We start from the raw sequence: 20,439 nt of genomic DNA on the forward strand, positions 1-20,439 counted from the left end.
GTCAAGAAGATATATATGTATTGACACTTACTAAGGCCAATGTTCTCTATTCACAGGTTCAGGAATTCATATAGCATATTGTAATAAATATCATAATTAGAATTATTATTGATTACCTAAATATGCATCATAAAATTCAACATGTGGAATGTTAATGAAATTTTAAAGTCATTTAATGTTACTCGTATTGAACCTTTAAAACTAAATTTAAAATTAATGACATTTTATGAACTGTATATTGTATATTTGTAACATAACTCTATATAACTTTACTTGCACTGCCAATTTCAAGAATTAAATACAGTTCATATATAACAACATATGATCTTAATCTATGCTTTAATCTTAGCAATGTAAACTTTTTACTGAGAATGTTTTAAGGTTCCAGGTTACCACATTTGTAGAAAACTCTTAGGTACTTACATTTTAAACACACAACCTAAATACGCAGAATTGTAAAATTTCAATTAAAATATTTGAGATAACATTTTAAGTTCATCATATACTATAATTATGAAAAATGTCATACATGCTGGTTCATAGTTATGTGTTCTTTCAATAAAAATAATTGAACTATACTGTTTCTGTAATATAGATGTCACAGATAACTATTATAAATTTCAACAAAATATGTACTGAGATTTTTATAAAAGCATAACTGATTTAATATGAAATTCAAGTTTGAAAGTTTATAGGAGTGAAAAACATTAGCATTATAATAATTTTTATTCAAAATTCATGTTTCTTGTCAAGAAAAAAAATCAAATAATTTTCTTAAAGACTAAAGGCTCCTGAGTACAGCTAATCTTTGTGAATGTAAAATGTGAAATAGGACTTAATTCTGTCCCATGGACAGAATATAGGCCTTTTCAAAGAAGTATCTTTTGGTTATATAGCTCTCAATGTAAGACAATACATCTGCACAAAGCTAACTTGTGATATAGAAGCCGAGGTTTTGATAAACCATTTTCAAACACAGGCAGCAGAGAGTGTCATAGTGACGAGTCACTATTTGCTAATGTAGTAATCAGTAACAGATCCACCAGCTGGGCAGGCTGAAATGGTGTCTGGTTCAAATTAATCTCATTAAATGCTATTGCCATAAAGTCTGTCATTCTTTCCATTTTGACACACATACATATTTTTCATGACTTCTTTCCAGAATGCTCCGGGCCATTGGGAATCGAAGGCGGGATCATATCCAATCAGCAGATCACAGCGTCATCTACCCACCGAGCTCTTTTTGGACTCCAGAAGTGGTATCCCTATTATGCTCGGCTAAATAAGAAGGGACTTATAAACGCCTGGACAGCTGCTGAAAATGACAGGTGGCCGTGGATTCAGGTAACAGAGGGATGGGACAGAGCTGTTCCCCAAATGATCAGAATAATTTATGGAAGTAGATTAGAAAGAATTTGGTGTGATTCTTTATCATGTTCAAAGTCTAGTTTAGTCTATGATGACACTGGCTGCAAAAATCTAAAAATGTGGGAAACATGCACATTTCTCTGAAAATGTGAAAACAGCATTAAGATGGAAGCATTCTCAGACATAAATACACTGTTTTAAGTTATATTGAAAGAAAGAGATCTTATCATCATTTGCACATGTTTATTTATATAGTGTTAACATTTAGCAGTAAATTATAAAACAAAATAGAAACAATTTCATCTACATATTCTTTGTGAGAAATAATTTCCCATATGCAAATATAAAATGTACAATGGGGCATGATAATATCCAACTGTGGGCAGCACCCTCTTTTTATAAATAGAGAATTTTTTAAGTGTTCTGAGGGGCTTTAATACATATCACTTCTGTAAAAGATTAGAAAGGACTTGGAAAGTTTCATAGTCTAAAGAGTAAAACAATATGATTATATGGTAATCTCCAAATTATAGAAATATTTGAAGTAGGTATGTAATTACTTTATAAGTAGATAAAAAGTATTTTAAAATTAATTACAAAACATTTTATAATTCTTCAAGAGTATCTGTAATTTTTCTATTTATTTATTTATTTACTTATTTATTTATTTTGCATCCAGACTTTAGTTTCCCCTCCCTCCTCTCCTCCAAGTCCCCACCCACACATCCACTCTACCTCTGTTTATATTCAGAAAGGGGCAGGCCTCCCATGAACAACAACAAAGCATGGCATATCGAATTGCAGTATGACAAAGCACCTCCCCTCCCATATATTAAGGTCAGACAAGGCAACTAACTCAGTATGAGGCATGGGATCACAAAAGCCAGCAAAAGAGTCAGAGACAGCCCCTGCTCCCACTGTTAGGAGTCCCACAAAGGGACCAAGCTACACAACTGTAACATATATAAAGAGTGCCTAGGTTGATCCATGGAGGTTCTCTGGTTATAGCTTCAGTCTCTGTGAGCCTCTATGAGCCCAGATTAGTCAATTCTGTGGGTTGTCATTTCTTTCTTTCTGTCTTTTTTTTTTTTTATATATACAGGGTTTTTCTCTGTGTAGCTTTGGAGCCTATCCTGGACCTCACTCTGTAGAAGAGCTGGCCTTGAACTTATAGAGATCCACCTGCCTCTTTCTCCTGAGTGCTGGGATTAAAGGCATGGCCCACCACCGCCGGGCTCTGTGGGTTTTCTTGTGGTGTCTTTGACCCCTCTGGCTCCTACAATCCTTCCTTCCTTTCTTCAAGCAGGATTCCCTGCGATTCATGGTGGCTTTTATTCTCATCCACCAGCTAATTTTAAAACAGGAGAATACAACAGTGTATTGGCATATTAAGAGCTTTGCCAGAGAAGATATATCACAGTAAAGCTGACATCTCATATTCTATACACTTAAGCTTCCTGAGAACTCAATAAAAGCATAAAATAGCTGTATTTGAGAGACTGAAAAGATGATCAAAACTGATTTCTGTGAAATATTGTATCTTTGTTCTCATAATACCTTAATATAAACACAGTTTACCAAATCATTAACAGCACATACCAAATGTGAGAAAAGTCCAGTGTACTGAGGGGTCAGAGCACTCCTGTTGAAACTCCATGGGTTAGGAAACTTTTATATAAGGCAGTTTTGGAAAATACCTTCCACTGATCTAGAGTCTCAGAAAACAGCATATTCAAAGCTGCTACATGAGAATCTAGCAAACATCATATACAAAATTGGGACAAGTAGAGTTACTGGAGAAATGTATTCAAATCCCATGAGAGATTGCAAATGCCCTAGGGCCATTCTAAAAGGTTTGTATCTTATTCTGATGGAATTAAATGTAATGAGTCTCTGTGCCACCAGCTAGCTCCCAAATAATGACACGGAGACTTCTTACTAATATGAAAGCTCAGCCTATACTTACACTTATTCCTAACTAGCTCTTATAACATAATCCATTTATGTGAATCTACATTCTATCACATGGCATTACCTCTCTTGTATCTTGCACCTCCTGTTCCCTCTCCATGTCTCCTGGCACCTCTGCCTTTCTCTTTCCAGAGTCTTCTCTGTCTCCAAAAGTTACACCTAACCTCTTTCTGCCTAGGTATTGGCCATTCAGCACTTTATTAAACCATTCAGAAGGCACCTTGGGAAAGACATCTTCACAGTGTAAACAAATATTTGGCAACACTTCCCCCTTTTTGTCTAAATAAAAAGGGAAAGTTTAAACTCTAACAGCAAAACTATATACAATAAAGACAATTATCAAGTAAGAATCACATTAATAAACTGGGTGAGGGTGGTGCACACCTTTAATCCCAGCACTCAGGAGGCAGAGGCAGGTGGATCTTTGTGAGTTCGAGACCAGCCTGGTCTACAGAGCAAGATCCAGGAAAGGCACAAAGCAACACACAGAAACCCTGTCTCAAAAAACCAAAAAAAAAAAAAAAAAAAAAACAAAACAAAAAACATATTCATAATGTCCATATGTATTTGGCAAATTTGGAGAAAATATTGTTATCTATCCTAGCTTAGTGAGTCCAAAATTTTATATCTAAATCACTTTCGATCATAACTTGTATTACCATACTAAAAATATCCTTTTAGACCTTAAAGCATCTTTTTAGATAAATAACTTAAGCTTTTATGTTTTTTAACTTTATAAACATTATATCTCTTATATAATTGTTTTTTTTTTTATTTTAGTAACAAGGAAATTATAAAACAATAACTCTCCAGACTTCAATCCTGTCAGAGATCTAAGAAGGATATAATATTGCCTGAGTAAACAGGAAGTACAAAGCAAGCAACTTCCAAAACTAAGAAATGACAAAGACATCTGCCTGCCTGGAAAACATCCCAAGGTTTTTCTGAATTATTGAGGTGTTCATGTTCAGCCTAAGGGCCTAGAATATCTGACAGACATTTTTGTGAAGCAGGAATTTTGAAGGACTGTCCTATCTTTTCTTAGAAAAGTTTGGCAGTTGCTTTCTTTTGTGTCCAGTTTGTCCTGTTTTTACAGCATACTGTCAGCAGTCAAGGCAAGGGCACTTTCTTGCCCATTGGCTAATTTTGCCATAATAAAGCAAACTCCATATGGAGGTTCTTCTTTGCCCATCATCATTTTTTTTAAGAAGATTGGTGCTACCAGGAGCAGATGTGTCTCACTTTCATGAAAAGTCTTATATTATTAAAACATCTTAAATGACATATTCTGTAGATCTCAGCAGTATTTGAAGACAACCTGTCTATCTAAAATATATCTCTTTTAACACTGAAAACATTCCTAACATGACTATAAATTTGACTACTATAGATGACTAACTTCTAACCTGTATTTCTTAAGTATACATTACATTTTTTAATGAACAAGAGTAGAAACATATTTATAGTTTATAGTATGTTAAAACAAAAATAACCTTAAATTTATATCAATATAAAAATCCATATCAATGTAAAATATTTATGACTAGTAGTTGCTTTTTAGTTCAAAAGTAGACTCAACAACCTTTTTTATGAAGAATTTTTTTTATTCATTTTACATACCAACCACTGATCCTCCTCTCTTCCCTCCTCCCCTGCCCAGCCTTCCTCCCCAACCCATTCCCTAGTCCCTCCTTCAAAAAGGTAAGGCCTCCCATGGGGAATCAACAGATCCTGGTACATTCAATTGAGGCAGGTCCAAGTCCTTCCCCCTGCATCAAGGATATGCAAGGTGTCCCACCATAGGTAATGGGCTCCAAAAAGCCAGCTCATGCACCAGGGAAGAATCCTGATCCTGCCAGGGGGGTCCCTTAAACAGATCAAGCTACACAACTGTCTTGCTTATGCAGAGGGCCTAGTTCAGTCCCATGGAGGCTCCACAGCTGTTGGTTTAAAGTTCATGAGTTCCCACTACCTTGGTTCAGTTGTCTCTGCAGGTTTCCCCATCATGATCTTGATGCCCTTGCTCATAAAATCCCTCTTCCCTCTCTTTGACTGGACTCCTGGAGCTTGGCCTAGTGCTTGGCTGAGGATCTCTACATCTGCTTCTATCAGTTACTGGATAAAGGCTCTGTGGTGACAGTTAGGGTATTCACCAATCTGATTACCAGTGTAAGCTAGCTCAGGCATCCTCTCCTCTATTGCTAGTAGTCTAAGCTGGGGTCATCCTTATGGATTCCTGGGAACTTCCCTAGCACCAGGTTTCTCCCTATCCCCAAGAGGTCTCCCTCTATCAAGGTATCTCTTTATTGCTCTCCCATTACCTCCCTGATCCAACTCAACCATCCCATTCTCTTATATTTTCATCCCCCATCCCCTATTTGGAACTTCCAGGCCAAGGCTGGGATGGATACCCACTACAATCCCCTACCTTCTGTTGCACCCACAGTTTATTCATGGTGATCTCATCTATTTCCCTTTCCCAGGGCAATCCATGTGTCCCTGTTAGGGTCCTCCTTGTTACCTAGCTTCTCTGGAGTTGTGGTTTGTAGTCTGATTATCCTTTGCGTTACATCTAGTATCCTCTTATGAGTGAGTACGTACTGTGTTTGTCCTTCTGAGTTTGGGTTACATCACTCAGGATATTATTTTCTAGTTTCATCCATTTGCCTTCAAATTTCATGATGTTACTGTTTATTACTGCTGAGTAGTACTCCATTGTGTATATGTACCACATTTTATTTATCCATTCTTCGGTTGAGGGGCATCTAGATTGTTTCCAGGTTCTGGCTATTACAAATAATGCTGCTATGAACATGGTTGAGCAAGTGTCCCTGTAGTATGATTGAGCATTCCTTGGGTATATGACCAAGAGTGTTATCATTGGGTCTTGAGGTAGATTGATTCCCAGTTTCCTGAAAAACAGCCATACTGATTTCCAAAAGGGCTGTACAGGTTTGCATTCCCACCAGCAATGGAGGAGTGTTCCCCTTGCTCCACATCCTCTTCAACATAAGCTGTCTTCAGTGTTTTTAATCATAGCCATTCTGACAGGTGTAAGATGATATCTCAGAGTTGTTTCATTTGCGTTTCCCTGATGACTAAGGATGTTGAGCAATTCCTTAAATATCTTTCTGCCATTTAAGACTCCTCCATTAAGAATTCTCTGTTTAGGTCTATAGCCCATTTTTAAATTGGATTGCTTGGCATTTTGCTGTCTAGTTTCTTGAGTTCTTTATATATTTTGGAGATCATCCCTATTTCAGATGTGGGGTTGGTGAAGATATTTTCCCATTCTGTAAGCTGTGATTTGTCTTATTGACCACGTCCTTTTCCTTACAGAAGCTTCTCTGTGGTGTTTTACTCTTTTGTGGGTCCTGCCATCCAGCTCCCAAATAAATCACACAGAGGCTAATTCTTAATTATCAATACCTGGCCTTAGCTTGGCTCAGTTTCTTGCCCACTTTCCTTAATTTATTCTGACTACTTTTTGCCTCTGGACTTTTCACATTCTCTAACTTCTGTAAATCTTACTCTTACTCTGAGAGTCACTGTGTAGCTGGGTGGCTGCCCTCTGTAGTCCTTCTCCTTATCTGGCTCCTAGCTCTTTTTTCCCCTCCCAGATTTTCCCCTCTCTATATTCTCACTGCCTGCCAGCCCTGCCTATCTTTTCTTCTGCCTTGCTATTGGCCAATTCTTTATTAGACCATCATGTGCTTTACAGAGGCACAGTAACACAGCTTCATAGAGTTAAATGAAACATAAAGTATCACACCTTAAAATAATATTCTACTACTTGATGTACAATTTATGCTTTAGTGTTTTTTTGTTTTGTTTTGTTTTTTGGGTGTTTTTTTTGTTTTGTTTTGTTTTGGTTTGTTTTTTTTGTTTTTTTTACATATGTGAGTTACCTTGTATTGGGGGCATAAATGTTCAGAATTTAGACTTCATCTTGGTGGATTTTTCCTGTGATCAATGTGTAATGTCCTTCCCAGTCTCTTTTGATTGATTTTAGTTTGAAGTCTATTTGTTAGATATTAGGATAGCTACACCAGCTTGCTTCTTAAGTCCATTTGATTGGAAAATCTTTACCCAGCCTTTTACTCTGAGGTTGTATCTGATTTTGAAGTTGAGGTGTGTTTCTTGTATGCAGCAGAAGGGTGGATCCTGTTTTCATATCCATTCTTTTAGCCTATGTCTTTTTATAGGCAAACTGGGTCCATTGATATTAAGAGATATTAATGACCAGAGATTGTTAATTACTGTTATGTTTTGGTGGTAGTGTGTGTTTATTTCCTTTCTTTGGGATTTGCTGCTATGGGGTTATTTATTGCCCTTGTTTTTGTGGGTGCATCTAATTTCCTTAGGTTGGAGATTTCCTTGCACTGCTTTCTGTAGGGCTGATTTGGGGATAGGTATTATTTAAATCCTGTTTTGTCTTGGAATATCTTGTGCACTCTGTCTATGTCGATTGAAAGTATTACTGGGTATAGTAGTTTGGGCTGGCATCTATGGTCTCTTAGTGTCTGCATAATATCTGTCCATGAACTTCTTCTGGCTTTCACAGTCTCCATTGAGAAGTCAGTTGTTATTCTGGGGGGGTTTGCCTTTATAAGTCACTTGGCCTTTTTCCTTTGCTGCTCTTAATATTTCTTTATTCTTTATGTTTAGTGGTTTGATTGTTACATGGTGAGGAGACTTTTTTCGAGGGGGTTAGTATTTTTGGTGTTCTGTAAGCTTGTATCTTTATAGGTATTTCCTTCTTTAGGTTGGGCACTCAACACCCTTTTATCCTATAATTTCTATTCTATATCCCACCTTTTTCTTTTCAGAACAAGATCCCTGAGTCTAATCTTCTTTGCTCAGCTTTCTCCCTGACCATAACCAATAACAGCTTGTAACCAACTCCCTAAATGATGATAAAAATCCATAACCATTGAATGCCCAAAAACAACCACCCACATCTTGCAAATATGGGTGTCATATTTTCTAGACTGCTTCCTGTTGCCTGGGAGTAACAGCATCTCTAGGGAACCCTGAGAAAATTGAGATAATGGTCAACTCCTGGGAGAGTTAGCTATATTATTTTTTGTTTAGTCTCTGTGCAATGGAAAAGTGCAAGGCTTATCTGAAGTCTTGACTGCTGCAGTCTGTGAGGCTGTATTATCTCAACTAGCAGCTTTGAAAGTCGTTCTGAATGTAGAATTTTGAGGAAACTGCAGCAAAGCCATTTTGAGTGGCTGAATCATCTGGGCTACTTGTCTTTATTGGTGTCTGGTCCTTTTTTCTGAAAACATACAAACTTTTAATAGTAAAATATATATCTGTATTAACACAAATATGGAATGTGTAGTATGCACAAGTCAGCTTATATTTGAACAGGCAAAAGGCATCTGTTAACTTTATACGTCTGTTTGGACTTTATAACCAAACATGTATCCAATCCATACGAAAGGATGGCATGTAATAATAAGTCATGAAGACTCTGTAGTCAATAATGTTTATCATGTCTCATCTAATCTCAGACCTGTTCCCATGCAGGAGGATCAGCGTGCACATTATGTGTCCTGTGGTCTTTCCTGGCTTCCTCCCTCACATCTGCAGCTAAGATACTCAGGAGGTCTCTCCCTATCAAATCTGATCTTTGTTAATTTTGAAGAAATCCATGGCTTTTTACTTCATGTGAGAACAAGGGCATAAACTCTTTCTCAATGCAACATATTTTCTGACATCCATTTTAAAGTTAAAACTTCCTAAAAGTATACAGACTGTTTTAATTCAGAAGTTTTTTTATTTCCCCACAATCCAATATCTCTCAGCAGCTGCCAGTTTTTTGTTCATTAGCATTTAAAAAATTCAAATTCAACAAAGCACCAGACAGGATCAAGGGTCCCTGTGTATTTTCCATCCTTATGTGGCCTATTTTGGGGGTGGGAGGTGGGGGGGTAATTACTTTACTCTTTCTTTAAAGACTTTATTTTTAAGCTATTTCAATGACTGTTTATACCCATTTTCTTTCCTTTCTGTAGCATCTAAGCACATTTTTAAGCATACTCTGTCTGTTCAGAGGTTTCTCCATCTAGACTTTACTTTACTAAGTGCCTGCAGCATTATCAGACATTATTGTGAGGCAAGTCTTCACCTGCTAGGCCCTGTGCTCTGTGGCTATGGTGCTTGTGGTGCTAATGGCTGGTTCTCCCCCATCTCCCCATAGTTCCATGCAAGCCTAGCCTCATGCTGGAGGTACCAGCAGGAGCTACATTTACTGCCCTGACTCTGTTGCTGAGCTCACTTTCTGGAGTCTCCACAAGCAGAGAGGCCCAAGCACAGACTGGCATGACTTCTCTGTCCCTTTGGTCTTTCCATGAGTTGGAGCGCCAAATCTGCTGCAAGCTCTAATGACACAAAGACCTATTGTTAATTAGGAAAGCTTGCGGCTTGTCCCACTAATTCTTATAGCTTAAATTAACCTGTTTCTATTAATTTATGTTCTACCACATGCTTTTTACCTCTGTATCATTGTGCATGTTCAACTCCCTGATTGTTCTGCTGGCTGCTGGGTCTCCTTTGTATCTCGATTATCTACTCTTCCTATCTCTCCTACCTAGATATCAGCTTTTCAGCATTTTATTGCACCAATAACAATAATACATCTCCCAGTATACAAATATTACTCAACAATGGAGTCCTTTGAAAGAGTTCTATTTTGTAGCTTTTCCTTACACCATGGCTTGAATCAGAGAAACATGGAACATGTTATGTTACTCTATTAAGTATAATATGTTTAAAGGTTTATCTACAGGCATTAATAGCAAGAAAATTGACGTATGGCTGATTAAACACTTTCCTACTTCAAAACTAAGCCAAAATTGCTTCCAGTATCTTTCTTTTGGGTCTCATAGGAAATTGTATGCATATTAGATACATCGCCTTTATCTTCAAAGCTATATAGAATTTTTTAAAAGTTCATATTTTGATTGTGAAGTTATGTTGGCATGCATTTTCAGAAATCAACTCATAAGTTACACTTGGACTTTTTCAATATGTAGCTACATCTGTACAAAAAGTACCAGATTATAGAAATCTATAACAATGCTACATCTATAACATCAGCAGATTAGTATATCTGTACCTATATATGTACCTCTCTTTCATTTTGTATTGCCTATTTGAAGAATATTTAAGTGGTTTTTGGTTTGTTTGTTTTTTTTTTTTTCCAATTTCCTACCTATTGTGAATAAAGTGATGATGAACATGGCTGCGCACATATTTGTAGAGTAGAATGTTGCCTCCTTTGGACAACCCTAAATATACTATAATTTTTATGGACAGATAGTTTGTTTCATTTTTGGACCAGTTTCTGGTGTACTTAATACAACCCATCAATCTTTCTTTCAAAGTAAGGTATTTATGTATCCTTTGTCCCAAGGAAGAAATAATTCCATGGAACAAGAAAATAATTAGCTCAGAAATTTTAGATTAAATATGATTTGGCCACCTTAAACAGAATAGTTAAAGATTTTTCATACTTCTAAGAGGACTGGAGTTAATGGCCATGAAGGCAACAGTATATGATTGTCAATTTACTTTTTATGTGAAGATCATAATGAACCCAGGAGAAATAAGCAACAGCAAATATAACATGTTTTGTGGAGGAAGATCACATGTATACAGTGATTGAAAACTGAAACCCCTTCACTCTTATTTAATACTCAGGGATTGTTTATGTTCAGGCACACATTTTATTGTTGTATTCTTTAAGACTATCTTATTTCATGTTATTTTTCCAAAGAGAAGTCATTTATCACTTAGCTAATACTCATAATTAAAAGTCTGACTCTTATTAGGTACTAAATTCTCTGTGTTGAAGAATTCATTATTCAATTCTCCTGCTTTTTGATTCTTTTAATTTATATTCAGTCTTTGAAATGAAGCTTCTGAGTACTTTGTTAAATCCACTTATAATAAGTGTGCTGTTCTCTTAATTTCTCAGGTGTATGACATAATTTACTAATTTTAGTATGCAATTTAATTTTCTTCTTTAACTTGATAAAATGAAAACCAAAATTGTCAATTTAAATTTACATGCTGAGCATTTATTGTTGGCACCACAATGTTCATAGCTGATTCTTACTTAAAGGGTAAGTATAGTAAAAGTAGCTCGGCAATTTTTTATTTTATTTTTACAAATTTTTCTGACCTTTCAGTCTTCATTTATATACTTTCCCACTATTAAACCACAGCCATGTCATACTTCACATCACTAGCACTCTAAGATTTGAATTGTTATTTCTGAATAATGTAGTATAAATAGGAATTTTGCACATATCCGTATGTCTTGGATTACTTCATTTAAAAATTTAAAGGTTTCTATTAAACCTCTGAATGCTTTGCTAACTAAATAGATTTAGCAAGGCTGACTATTTGTTATGTATTTTTAGGGATTTACTTTCCATTTCTGTATATTTTTATAGGACTATGTAATAGTGTTGCATTTCCCTTCTTTTTCTTTTTGGGGTGATTTTTGGGTCTCTGTATACTGAACTTCTAGCTATTCATTTGTGCAGACTATTAACAAGCATTCACTAAACACTCAGGTACTCTGGCCTACTATACTTGATGTTAACACAAAGCAAAATGGCACTTACATTTGAGATGTTCTAAGTTAGGCAGGCTTGGAGATATAGGCTGTTGTCTTCAAGGCCAGCCCAGAAGACTCAGTGTAAGAAGAAGCTGGCCTTATAGTCAGTGGTAGAGTGCTTGCCTATGTCCTGTATTCAATTTGTAGTACCCTTGTGGGAACTACATGGTATGGACAGGGAAAAACAGAGAAAACTAACAGGACAGGATATTTGACCTTGTAGAGTTCAGTCACTTATAGCACAACCACAGTATTTTATCCTATTCAGCTTATTTTAGTAGTACTTTTTTTAAAAAAATTAAACCTTAAAACTTCATAAGTGCAATTGTGGAGTGCAAGGAAATTCTCATTACCCTAGTCACTACATAACTAAATTATTACATGTTGATATGCCTGATGGGGGATAATATAGTATAATACTTAAACTCTCATTTGAAAGTTAATTTACTACTTACCTGTCTTTGTCTTGGTAGCAGTATTTTAACACTGATTAAAGCAGATTGGATCTTTTTTGTGGCAAAATAATCCATTTTACTTTCAGAAGATTTGGTTATGACCTTAATATGCCGTTTTCCATTGAATCACACTATATGTAAGTGTAAAAAAAAAAAAAAAAAGATATGTCCTATATTTTAATGCATTTAGGATCATGTGTTGTTTGGCGAAAACAAAACCTTCTGAGGTGCTCCTCAGACCAACTGTGTGTCATCCTCAAACTGTGTTGAAAAAATTGCCTCATCAGCCTAGAAAGTGTGGGGTTTTGTTGTTATTTATTTGTTTTCTTGGGTTGGTTTCTGCCTTGGTTATGGTAAAGGGTAAATTAAAAAACAAGCAACAATAGTAAGTTTGCTTGAGTGTGAGGATAAGTCCTGGGTGTGTGCCCTCGGAATAACAGAATGGTGACTCTGAGGTGGGGGAGGGGGAGGAAAGAGCAGTGAAATAAAGTAGGAAAGAAAGAGAGTTGAAATGCACCTTTCAGGGAACACTCTGTAAATTACCAAGAACTTTGCAGAGTGCTCTGAGAGTGCACTTAGTTTTAGTACCAGTGCATAATTCTGGGCTCTGGAATTAGTCATGGAACAGTTTGACTTCAGTATCCACAAGTAACCTGATGTTATGTGTTAGTGATGGAAATTAATGCTCCAAAGTTACTGTGGGTTCTTCTGTATTAATAAAATAGACAATATCCCAAGGAAAATTACCTGACTTCTGCAATTCAAGCACTACTGATAGTTAATTTATGACATTATGTTACACATTTCCTGGTTGCAAATTCTGTACACAGGGGAGGTTATTTATTTGTAGCTGGAGAGCTTCTTTCTGGGTCCCGCCAAGCCCCGCAGTCCTGCAGCCCACTTATAAAATAAACACACAGACTCTTATATTATTTAAACTGTTTGGCCTAATGGCTCAGGCTTCTAGCTATCTAGTTCTTACATCTTAAATTAACCCATTTCTATAAATCTATATTTTGCCACATGGCTCATGGCTTACCAGTATCTTACATGTTGGTACTCATGGCGCCTTGCAGCATCTCCCGACTCAGCCTTCCTGTTCCCAGAATTCTCTTTTCTGCTTGTCCCACCTATACTTCCTGCCCACCTATACTGGGCAATCAGCATTTTATTTATGCAGAGCAGTATCCACAGCACTTAGTTCTCTTCCTTCCTTCCTTCTTTCCTTCCTTCCTTCCTTCCTTCCTTCCTTCTTTCTTTCCTTCTTTCTCTCTTTCTTTCTTTTCCTCCCTTCCTCCTCCCTTCCTTTCTTCCATCCTTTTCTTTTTAGGATTGTTTTAACAGTGGGACTGAGTGTGCTACAAAAACAGTCTGCCCATCAAATTCATTTCCATGGTAGCATTTAAAATACCTTTGTAGTCACTTGTCCATTTCTCTCTTATACTGCTGATGGTAGATTTTCACCTATTTTAAATCCACTTCCATAACACCATACTAAAAATAGCTAATAGATTCATATGACTGAACTGAAAGGATAGGAAATATGGAACATAAAAGATAGGTTCTTTATTTCCCAAGGCAATCATACAACAACGTTTAAGGATTCTAACAATACCCTGTTTTGGGGGTTTTTACTCTTTTTGGGAACCCACCACCCAGCTCCCAAATAAATCATACACAGAGGCTTATTATTAATTATAAATGCTCAGCCTTAGTTTGATTTGTTGCTATCTAGCTTTTTTATTTTTAACTTAAATTAACTCATCTAACTTTTGACTCTCAGCTTTCTCATTCTCTTACTTCTGTAAATCTTACTCTTACTCTGTGGCTGGCTGTGTAACTTGGGTGGCTGTGTAGCTTGGGTGGCTATGTAGCTGAGTGGCTGTGTAGCTTGGGTGGCTGTGTAGCTTGGGTGGCTATGTAGCTGGGTGGCTGTGTAGCTGGGTGGCTGACCCCTGGGTCCTCCTCCTTCTCTAGCTCCTAGATACTACTTTCCTCCTCCCAGATTTCTCCTTCTGTTTATCCTCTCTACATGCCAGCCCCGCCTATCCTTTTTCCTGCCTTGCTATTAGCCATTCAGTCCTTTATTAGACCATCTGGTGTTTTACACAGGCACAGTAACACAGCTTCACAAAGTTAAACAAATGCAACATAAACAAAAGTAACACACCTTAAAAATAATATTCTGCAACAGTACCCAAACAACTGGGTTCACTCTGTTCAGCTACATATGGTATCCCATTGCTGGTAATTATGGTACAATGAATCAAAAAAGTCTCACTCATCTTCCAGACAGAGGAACCTAAGTTCATAAAAACCCAATGACCAGCATTGCTTCCCAATCACTGCAAACTTCTTTCACAAGTAACAATAGGGAAGCATGAATAATTTACTGTAAATTACTTATGGGAAGACTGCTGGTTAAACACTGTACACTAAATGTTGCAAATGACACTTTTTCTTGCCTCATTTATGTTTCATTCCTGAACTGTTAAAACATTAATGTGCAGGGTCAGCTAGATAGCTCAGCAGGTAAAAGTTCTTACTGCCAATCCTGATGACCTGAATTATATCCATTGGACCCACGTGATAAAAGAAGAGAGCTGACTCCAGCAAGCTGTCGCTGTCCTCTGACTTCCACAAACAGTCTTTGGCATGTGCAAGAACACCACACACACACACACACACACACACACACACACACATACTAAAATGTAATAACGTTTTTAAAGAATGTTTTATTACGGTTCTTGCAGGGTTTTAATAAACTTTTGCTATAATCACACCACAGGAATGTAGAAACCAAGACATACTCTTGTAATATAAAGGTATCCCCTCCCTATAAGATTCATGTCCTTAGACAGTATTTAAAAGCCTGGTGTTTTTCTAACGGTCAAGATTTGTAATTTTACTCTCATAGAAATATCAAAGACATAAAAATAACATCAGTGCTGCTGTTCATAGTATTAAAAAAAAAGAATTATAGGGACTTGCTTTAATGTAAATTTTAGCATCTATTAAACACTTATGAGATAGTTTAGAAAGTCTTCCTTGCATAAAATACTTCATGTTGGCAAGACATTATGGGTGTAGCTTCTGGCATTCCTAGGAGACACAGTGTCACAGCAAACTGTCTCATCCTCTGGCCCTTACAATCTTCCTGAACCCATTTCTGCAAGAATCCCAAACCCTCCCAAATGGCCTACCAAGTAACAAGTAACATTATGCTTATTGTGCAGGATGCATCTGGGATGTGTGTGTGTGTGTGTGTGTGTGTGTGTGTGTGTGTGTGTGTGTGTGTAGATATGTATGTATGCAGCAATACTATATGAAAACAGGGGCCATGAAATTGAGAGAAAGCAAGGTGGAGTTTGTGAGAGGATTTGAAGGTAGGAGTGGGAATGGAGAAATTATACAAATATATTTTAATCTAAACAGAAAATGAATAATTATTTTTTTTCATTTTACTTGCTATACAGGTTGGTCATGAGTAGACTTTTTTAAATTGACTTTTGGATTTACAAAGGATGAGATTTTAAATGCTCTGTTATGGGACAACCTCCATAATTTCACACTAACTGAAATGAAGAAAATCTGAGTACTTAGAAGGAGCAAAAGTTTTTGTTTTGTTTTGTTTTTATTAGAAAAAACATTCAAAATTCAGAATCTCTGGACACAGAATCCACCTTGATTTTCTCTGTGTCTACTACTCTGGTTCTGTCTTGGTATCTCATCACACAGCCAGCTAGGCACCCTCTGATACACACAGGTCTGTTTCTGGCATATGGGACAGGAGGAGCCAGCAGTCCAAGGTCAGATCATGTTTGAGGGACTCTATTGTTTGCCAGAACTGCTTACAAATCTATGCAGTGAAGTGTACTCCTCAATATTGTGAGGCAGAATCCTCTCAGCTGAGGCCACTGAGCCTGCTTACCAGAACCCCTGTGGGGAATGCTCTTAATGAATAGGTGTCACTTCTGTCCCCACGGCAGCAGTTTAACACAGCTGCATCAATGCCTTCTGCAAGAATACAGAACGTTTCCTGGCAGCCTGTCCTCAAGTACCTACATGTGAGAAAGGCAGAGAAGTAGGAGAAAAGGGAGCCTGAAGTAACGGTTTGACTGTCTCTTCATGTTTATCTTCTGGGAACTGGTGGTATTACTATTTGGACAGGGCTGAAGGAATGCCTTATTTCCACAGCAGACACTGAACACATTTGTGCTGCCCCAGAGACTCGCTGAAAACCTCCTTGTGTTGAAAAATATGACCACGGACCAAGCCACCTGGCCTCATTCTGAAAGCTTCATTTTCTCATGGCAGCAATTAATTTAAAACCTTTTTCTGTCTGAGAGAGTTTGAACTTTCAAAACTAACTGAACATAGACTTAATGAAACAGACATGGAAAGTGATGTATTTCCCATGGCATGGTATTAACTGTCCAGTCTCAAAGAATTCAAACTACTCCGTGTTAACTGACACCTTCAAACCACTTCTGTTAATGTCCTTTGATTCAGGTGTGCAAATAGAGATGAGTTATTTGTGTTTGCTAAGCCTGTATGATGTGAAATCATGATTCAAACTCGGGCAGCAGGGGTGAGAGATCAGCTCTGAAAATTGGAGAGCCTGGGGGCTGTACAGTCTTTGACAACGCTTGGTAATTCCTTTTGAGTGAGGGTGGATAGGAGGTGAACATGGTGTAGAGTCGTGGGGAGGAAGTGTTAAAATTTCCTAGAGCTTGAAGGTAAGAATCTTCTATTTGTCCACCATCCAATAGTTCACTGCTAGTCTGTGACAGTGGTTCTCAAACTTTATATAAAAACCGCATGAAGATCTCTGTAAACAGGGCTCCTCTCTTAAGAGTTTCAGAATTAGTAGCTCATGGATAACAGAGGGACTCAGAAGGGCAGATAGCACACATTAATTTTGATACTGATGATTCTGTTGAAGCTCATTGTCTAGCAAGCAACTTCATTAAATACCTCAAGATGCTGGAGAACAACATACGGCATGCAAAATGTGCCCCCAGTGTGATGCGATGTAAAATAATGATTGGTAATAGGACATGACAAATCCAGGCTGGCTATTCAAGATCTCTTGGTGATGGCTTTATTGTTAGCCTGACTATGTTCTGACACTCATAGGGAAGATCCACATTGGTCCACAAACTGGTACTGCCCATGTTCAACTGTTTCCAAAAGATGTTTCTCTACAACATGAAGCTTTCAATAATTAAGTCATAATTAAATAGTAAAAGGAGTATAAAAATATCTACATCCTACAAGACCTGGCTTTAAATGTTTTATTGTTAAATCTGCCATCATATCTATAAAGAAGAGATTCCTATATTTTATGAGCCCAGAACATAAGGAAGAATCATTTTACATTTTAATTATTAAAGGTGACTTTGGCATTTCCCCATATTTTAGGGGAAACATACCTTACCTTAAGCAAGTTTTTTTTTAAAGGATTGGGAACAAAATAAACTAAGTCCAAAAGAAGAAGGAAATAATTTAGAAACAACAGAGAAAGGTCATATTATACTGAAGAATTTAGGGGTTTAGGTCTGGAGATAATAGGAAGGTATAATATGAAAAGAGAAGCTGCCTCCAAAGTATGAAGGTCTATCAAAGTGAAACTAAATTCACTGTACTCCATATTTATTAAGGTTTTTCAGTGGTCTGTTAACTCTGTCAAAGCTAGAATTTTGAAAGATGTCTTGCCAACTGTCTTATTGTGAACACACAGCACAGTATCTATCCAGCAGGAAGATACCTCTTTGTAGAGGTGGATTTGGAGAAGTGGCTAGTCAGTTTGCTTTCTTCATCAGAGTATCTAGTGTGCAGTGGGATAGGTAGGCTTCTTGCTCTGTAAAGAGGGTAGAAGTAGTTTAATTAATCAATATTGTGGCTTTATGAAAGCACTGTCCTTTCTCATGTCCATTTCTGCCACCAGCCATTTGTGAGTACTATGACCATAGCTAGGGGAAGGAACTTTGGGAATTTCCATTTAAACTAGACAAATTCAGAACAAGTGAGGATCCTGGGGTGAAGTGTCTTTTTTTTTTTTTTCTATTTCTGTCCAGTCATTTTATAGACAACAAACATCCCTACCAGAACCACGGTGCAGGACTCACAGGAAGAGAATAACTGAACTTTGAATTAATGAATAAGTGAATTTATTTTCCATTAATGCTTTCAAGAACATATTTTTACATCATATATTGGCTACATTTTCCCCATGTGTTTATTCTTAATGTTGCCGCTGTTGCTTTCCCAGAATTGATATATTTAATTAAAATTGTAGCTGTTTGAGCCTAACATTGGTATACTTAATATAGATTGCTTCATTTTCTTCTGATTTTGCTTCTTAGAAAAATAATCTAACTCACCCTCATGCACAAATAAGCTCATAGTTTTTGTGCTTCTATTATGCACTTAATGCTCCAATAGTTTGAATCATTTTGTTGCGAGTTCATAATATATAGGCTATTTTTTCTTAATTCTCACATTTAAACAACTCTGTTAAACTTAGGTCTTCTTAGTTGATTACTCTCATTACTGTGGTTAATAGATAAAGTACTAAACGTAGAAGATGTGAATTTTTCTATTTTAGTTTTCCTAACAGGAGCCTAGCCTGAGCCAGGACCAGTACATAATGATATTTTTCAAGCCTTCATATTAAAACACAGTAATCTCATGGAACAAAAACTCCACAATTCAATGTAACTACCATTGGATCTTAGGCTTTCCTTTGTGAGGTGGCGTACGTAAAATATAAAAGAGAAGTTCATTATTTAATATGTTTTAGAATGCTTCTCTTGGTTTCTAATCTGCAGCAGATGAACTACTATTTATTGCACATCTACTATTTATACTTTTAAAGCAATATAGAAGTGTCCTATGCTGACATACAAACTATTAAATAAAAGCAATATTTCACATTTAAATGTGGAAACCTCCTACTTCATTTTGTGACCTTTGGAAAGGTAAGCCTGAGATTTAGTGCAAGTCACGATCATGTGTGGAGAATTCACTCTAAGTGGTGTCACCTCACAGGAGCCTTTGAAGAGGACTTTCCTCTGCTTTTTCTGGCTGACACAGAGCATCTGTTACATGACTCTCAGTTCTTTGAGCATTAGGGAAGCATTCAAGGTGTTCATTAAGCATCTTCCATTGCTAACTGCCAGTAGCCCCAGTAGCCATGCCACTTCCTACAAGAAGACTTCCTCCTCTCCACCTTTCACCTTTGACTACATGTGACCCTCTTAGTATGTAATCTGTAACTTCTTGTTCTTTTCTTTTCTTTGTGATGTTTCATTCCAGTTATTTATCCATTTGTTATGGGGGAGGAGCACATACCATGTGGAGGTCAGAGGACAACTTGCAAGCATCAGTTCTGCCTGACCACTACGTGGGTCCCAGGAAGCAAATTCAGATGATTAGGCTTTGGGACAAGCTCTTTCACCTGCTGAACCATCTTGATAAACCCTCTATGTTTTCCCTGCATGGTATTTCCTATAAAGGTGTTCTGAGAGGTTGCCCTATTAGATAACTTCTTTGAGGAAAGGAACATGGTTGGCTTACCTTGTATCCTCACCAGCATCAGTGACTATTCTTTCATAAATAAAATTACATTACATTTTGTTATTCCTTAGTAAACTTTATTAAAGGAAACAGAATACAGAGAGAAATAAACAAGTCCATCTTAATTTTTATGCCAGAGAAGCTACTTCAATAATTCGTGATAGTCTGTTGAGATACAGCATTTTCAATGATGGTAACAATGGCTACTGACTCTTACCTTAAATAAAGTTACCTAAACACCCTTTGGTGTAGATTCTTTGTAAATAAAGAATCACCAACAATCAAGCATCCTTTCAGAGTGGTGCAAATTACATAATAAACATGCAGTCAAGTATTGACTATGTAGCTAGTGATTGACTAAAGTATATTCCCACCAAATCAACAAATATTTATTGGAAACTGTAGACAAGACTCTTAACTCTC

General features: G+C 37.0%; 1 protein-coding gene across 3 annotated transcripts in view; it reads left to right on the forward strand.

Annotated features, from left to right (window-relative positions):
- The window catches only part of Edil3 (EGF like repeats and discoidin domains 3), a 435,127-nt gene that overhangs the window by 288,064 nt on the left and 126,624 nt on the right, over positions 1-20,439 (forward strand). For all 3 annotated transcript variants that reach the window (XM_036207034.1, XM_036207035.1, XM_036207036.1), the window contains one exon: positions 1,163-1,344. In XM_036207034.1, coding sequence (XP_036062927.1) covers positions 1,163-1,344 — 182 coding nt within the window. The remainder of the gene's footprint in view (positions 1-1,162; positions 1,345-20,439) is intronic.

This window comes from Onychomys torridus, chromosome 15 (genome assembly GCF_903995425.1).
Source record: "Onychomys torridus chromosome 15, mOncTor1.1, whole genome shotgun sequence".
Lineage (NCBI taxonomy): Eukaryota > Metazoa > Chordata > Mammalia > Rodentia > Cricetidae > Onychomys > Onychomys torridus.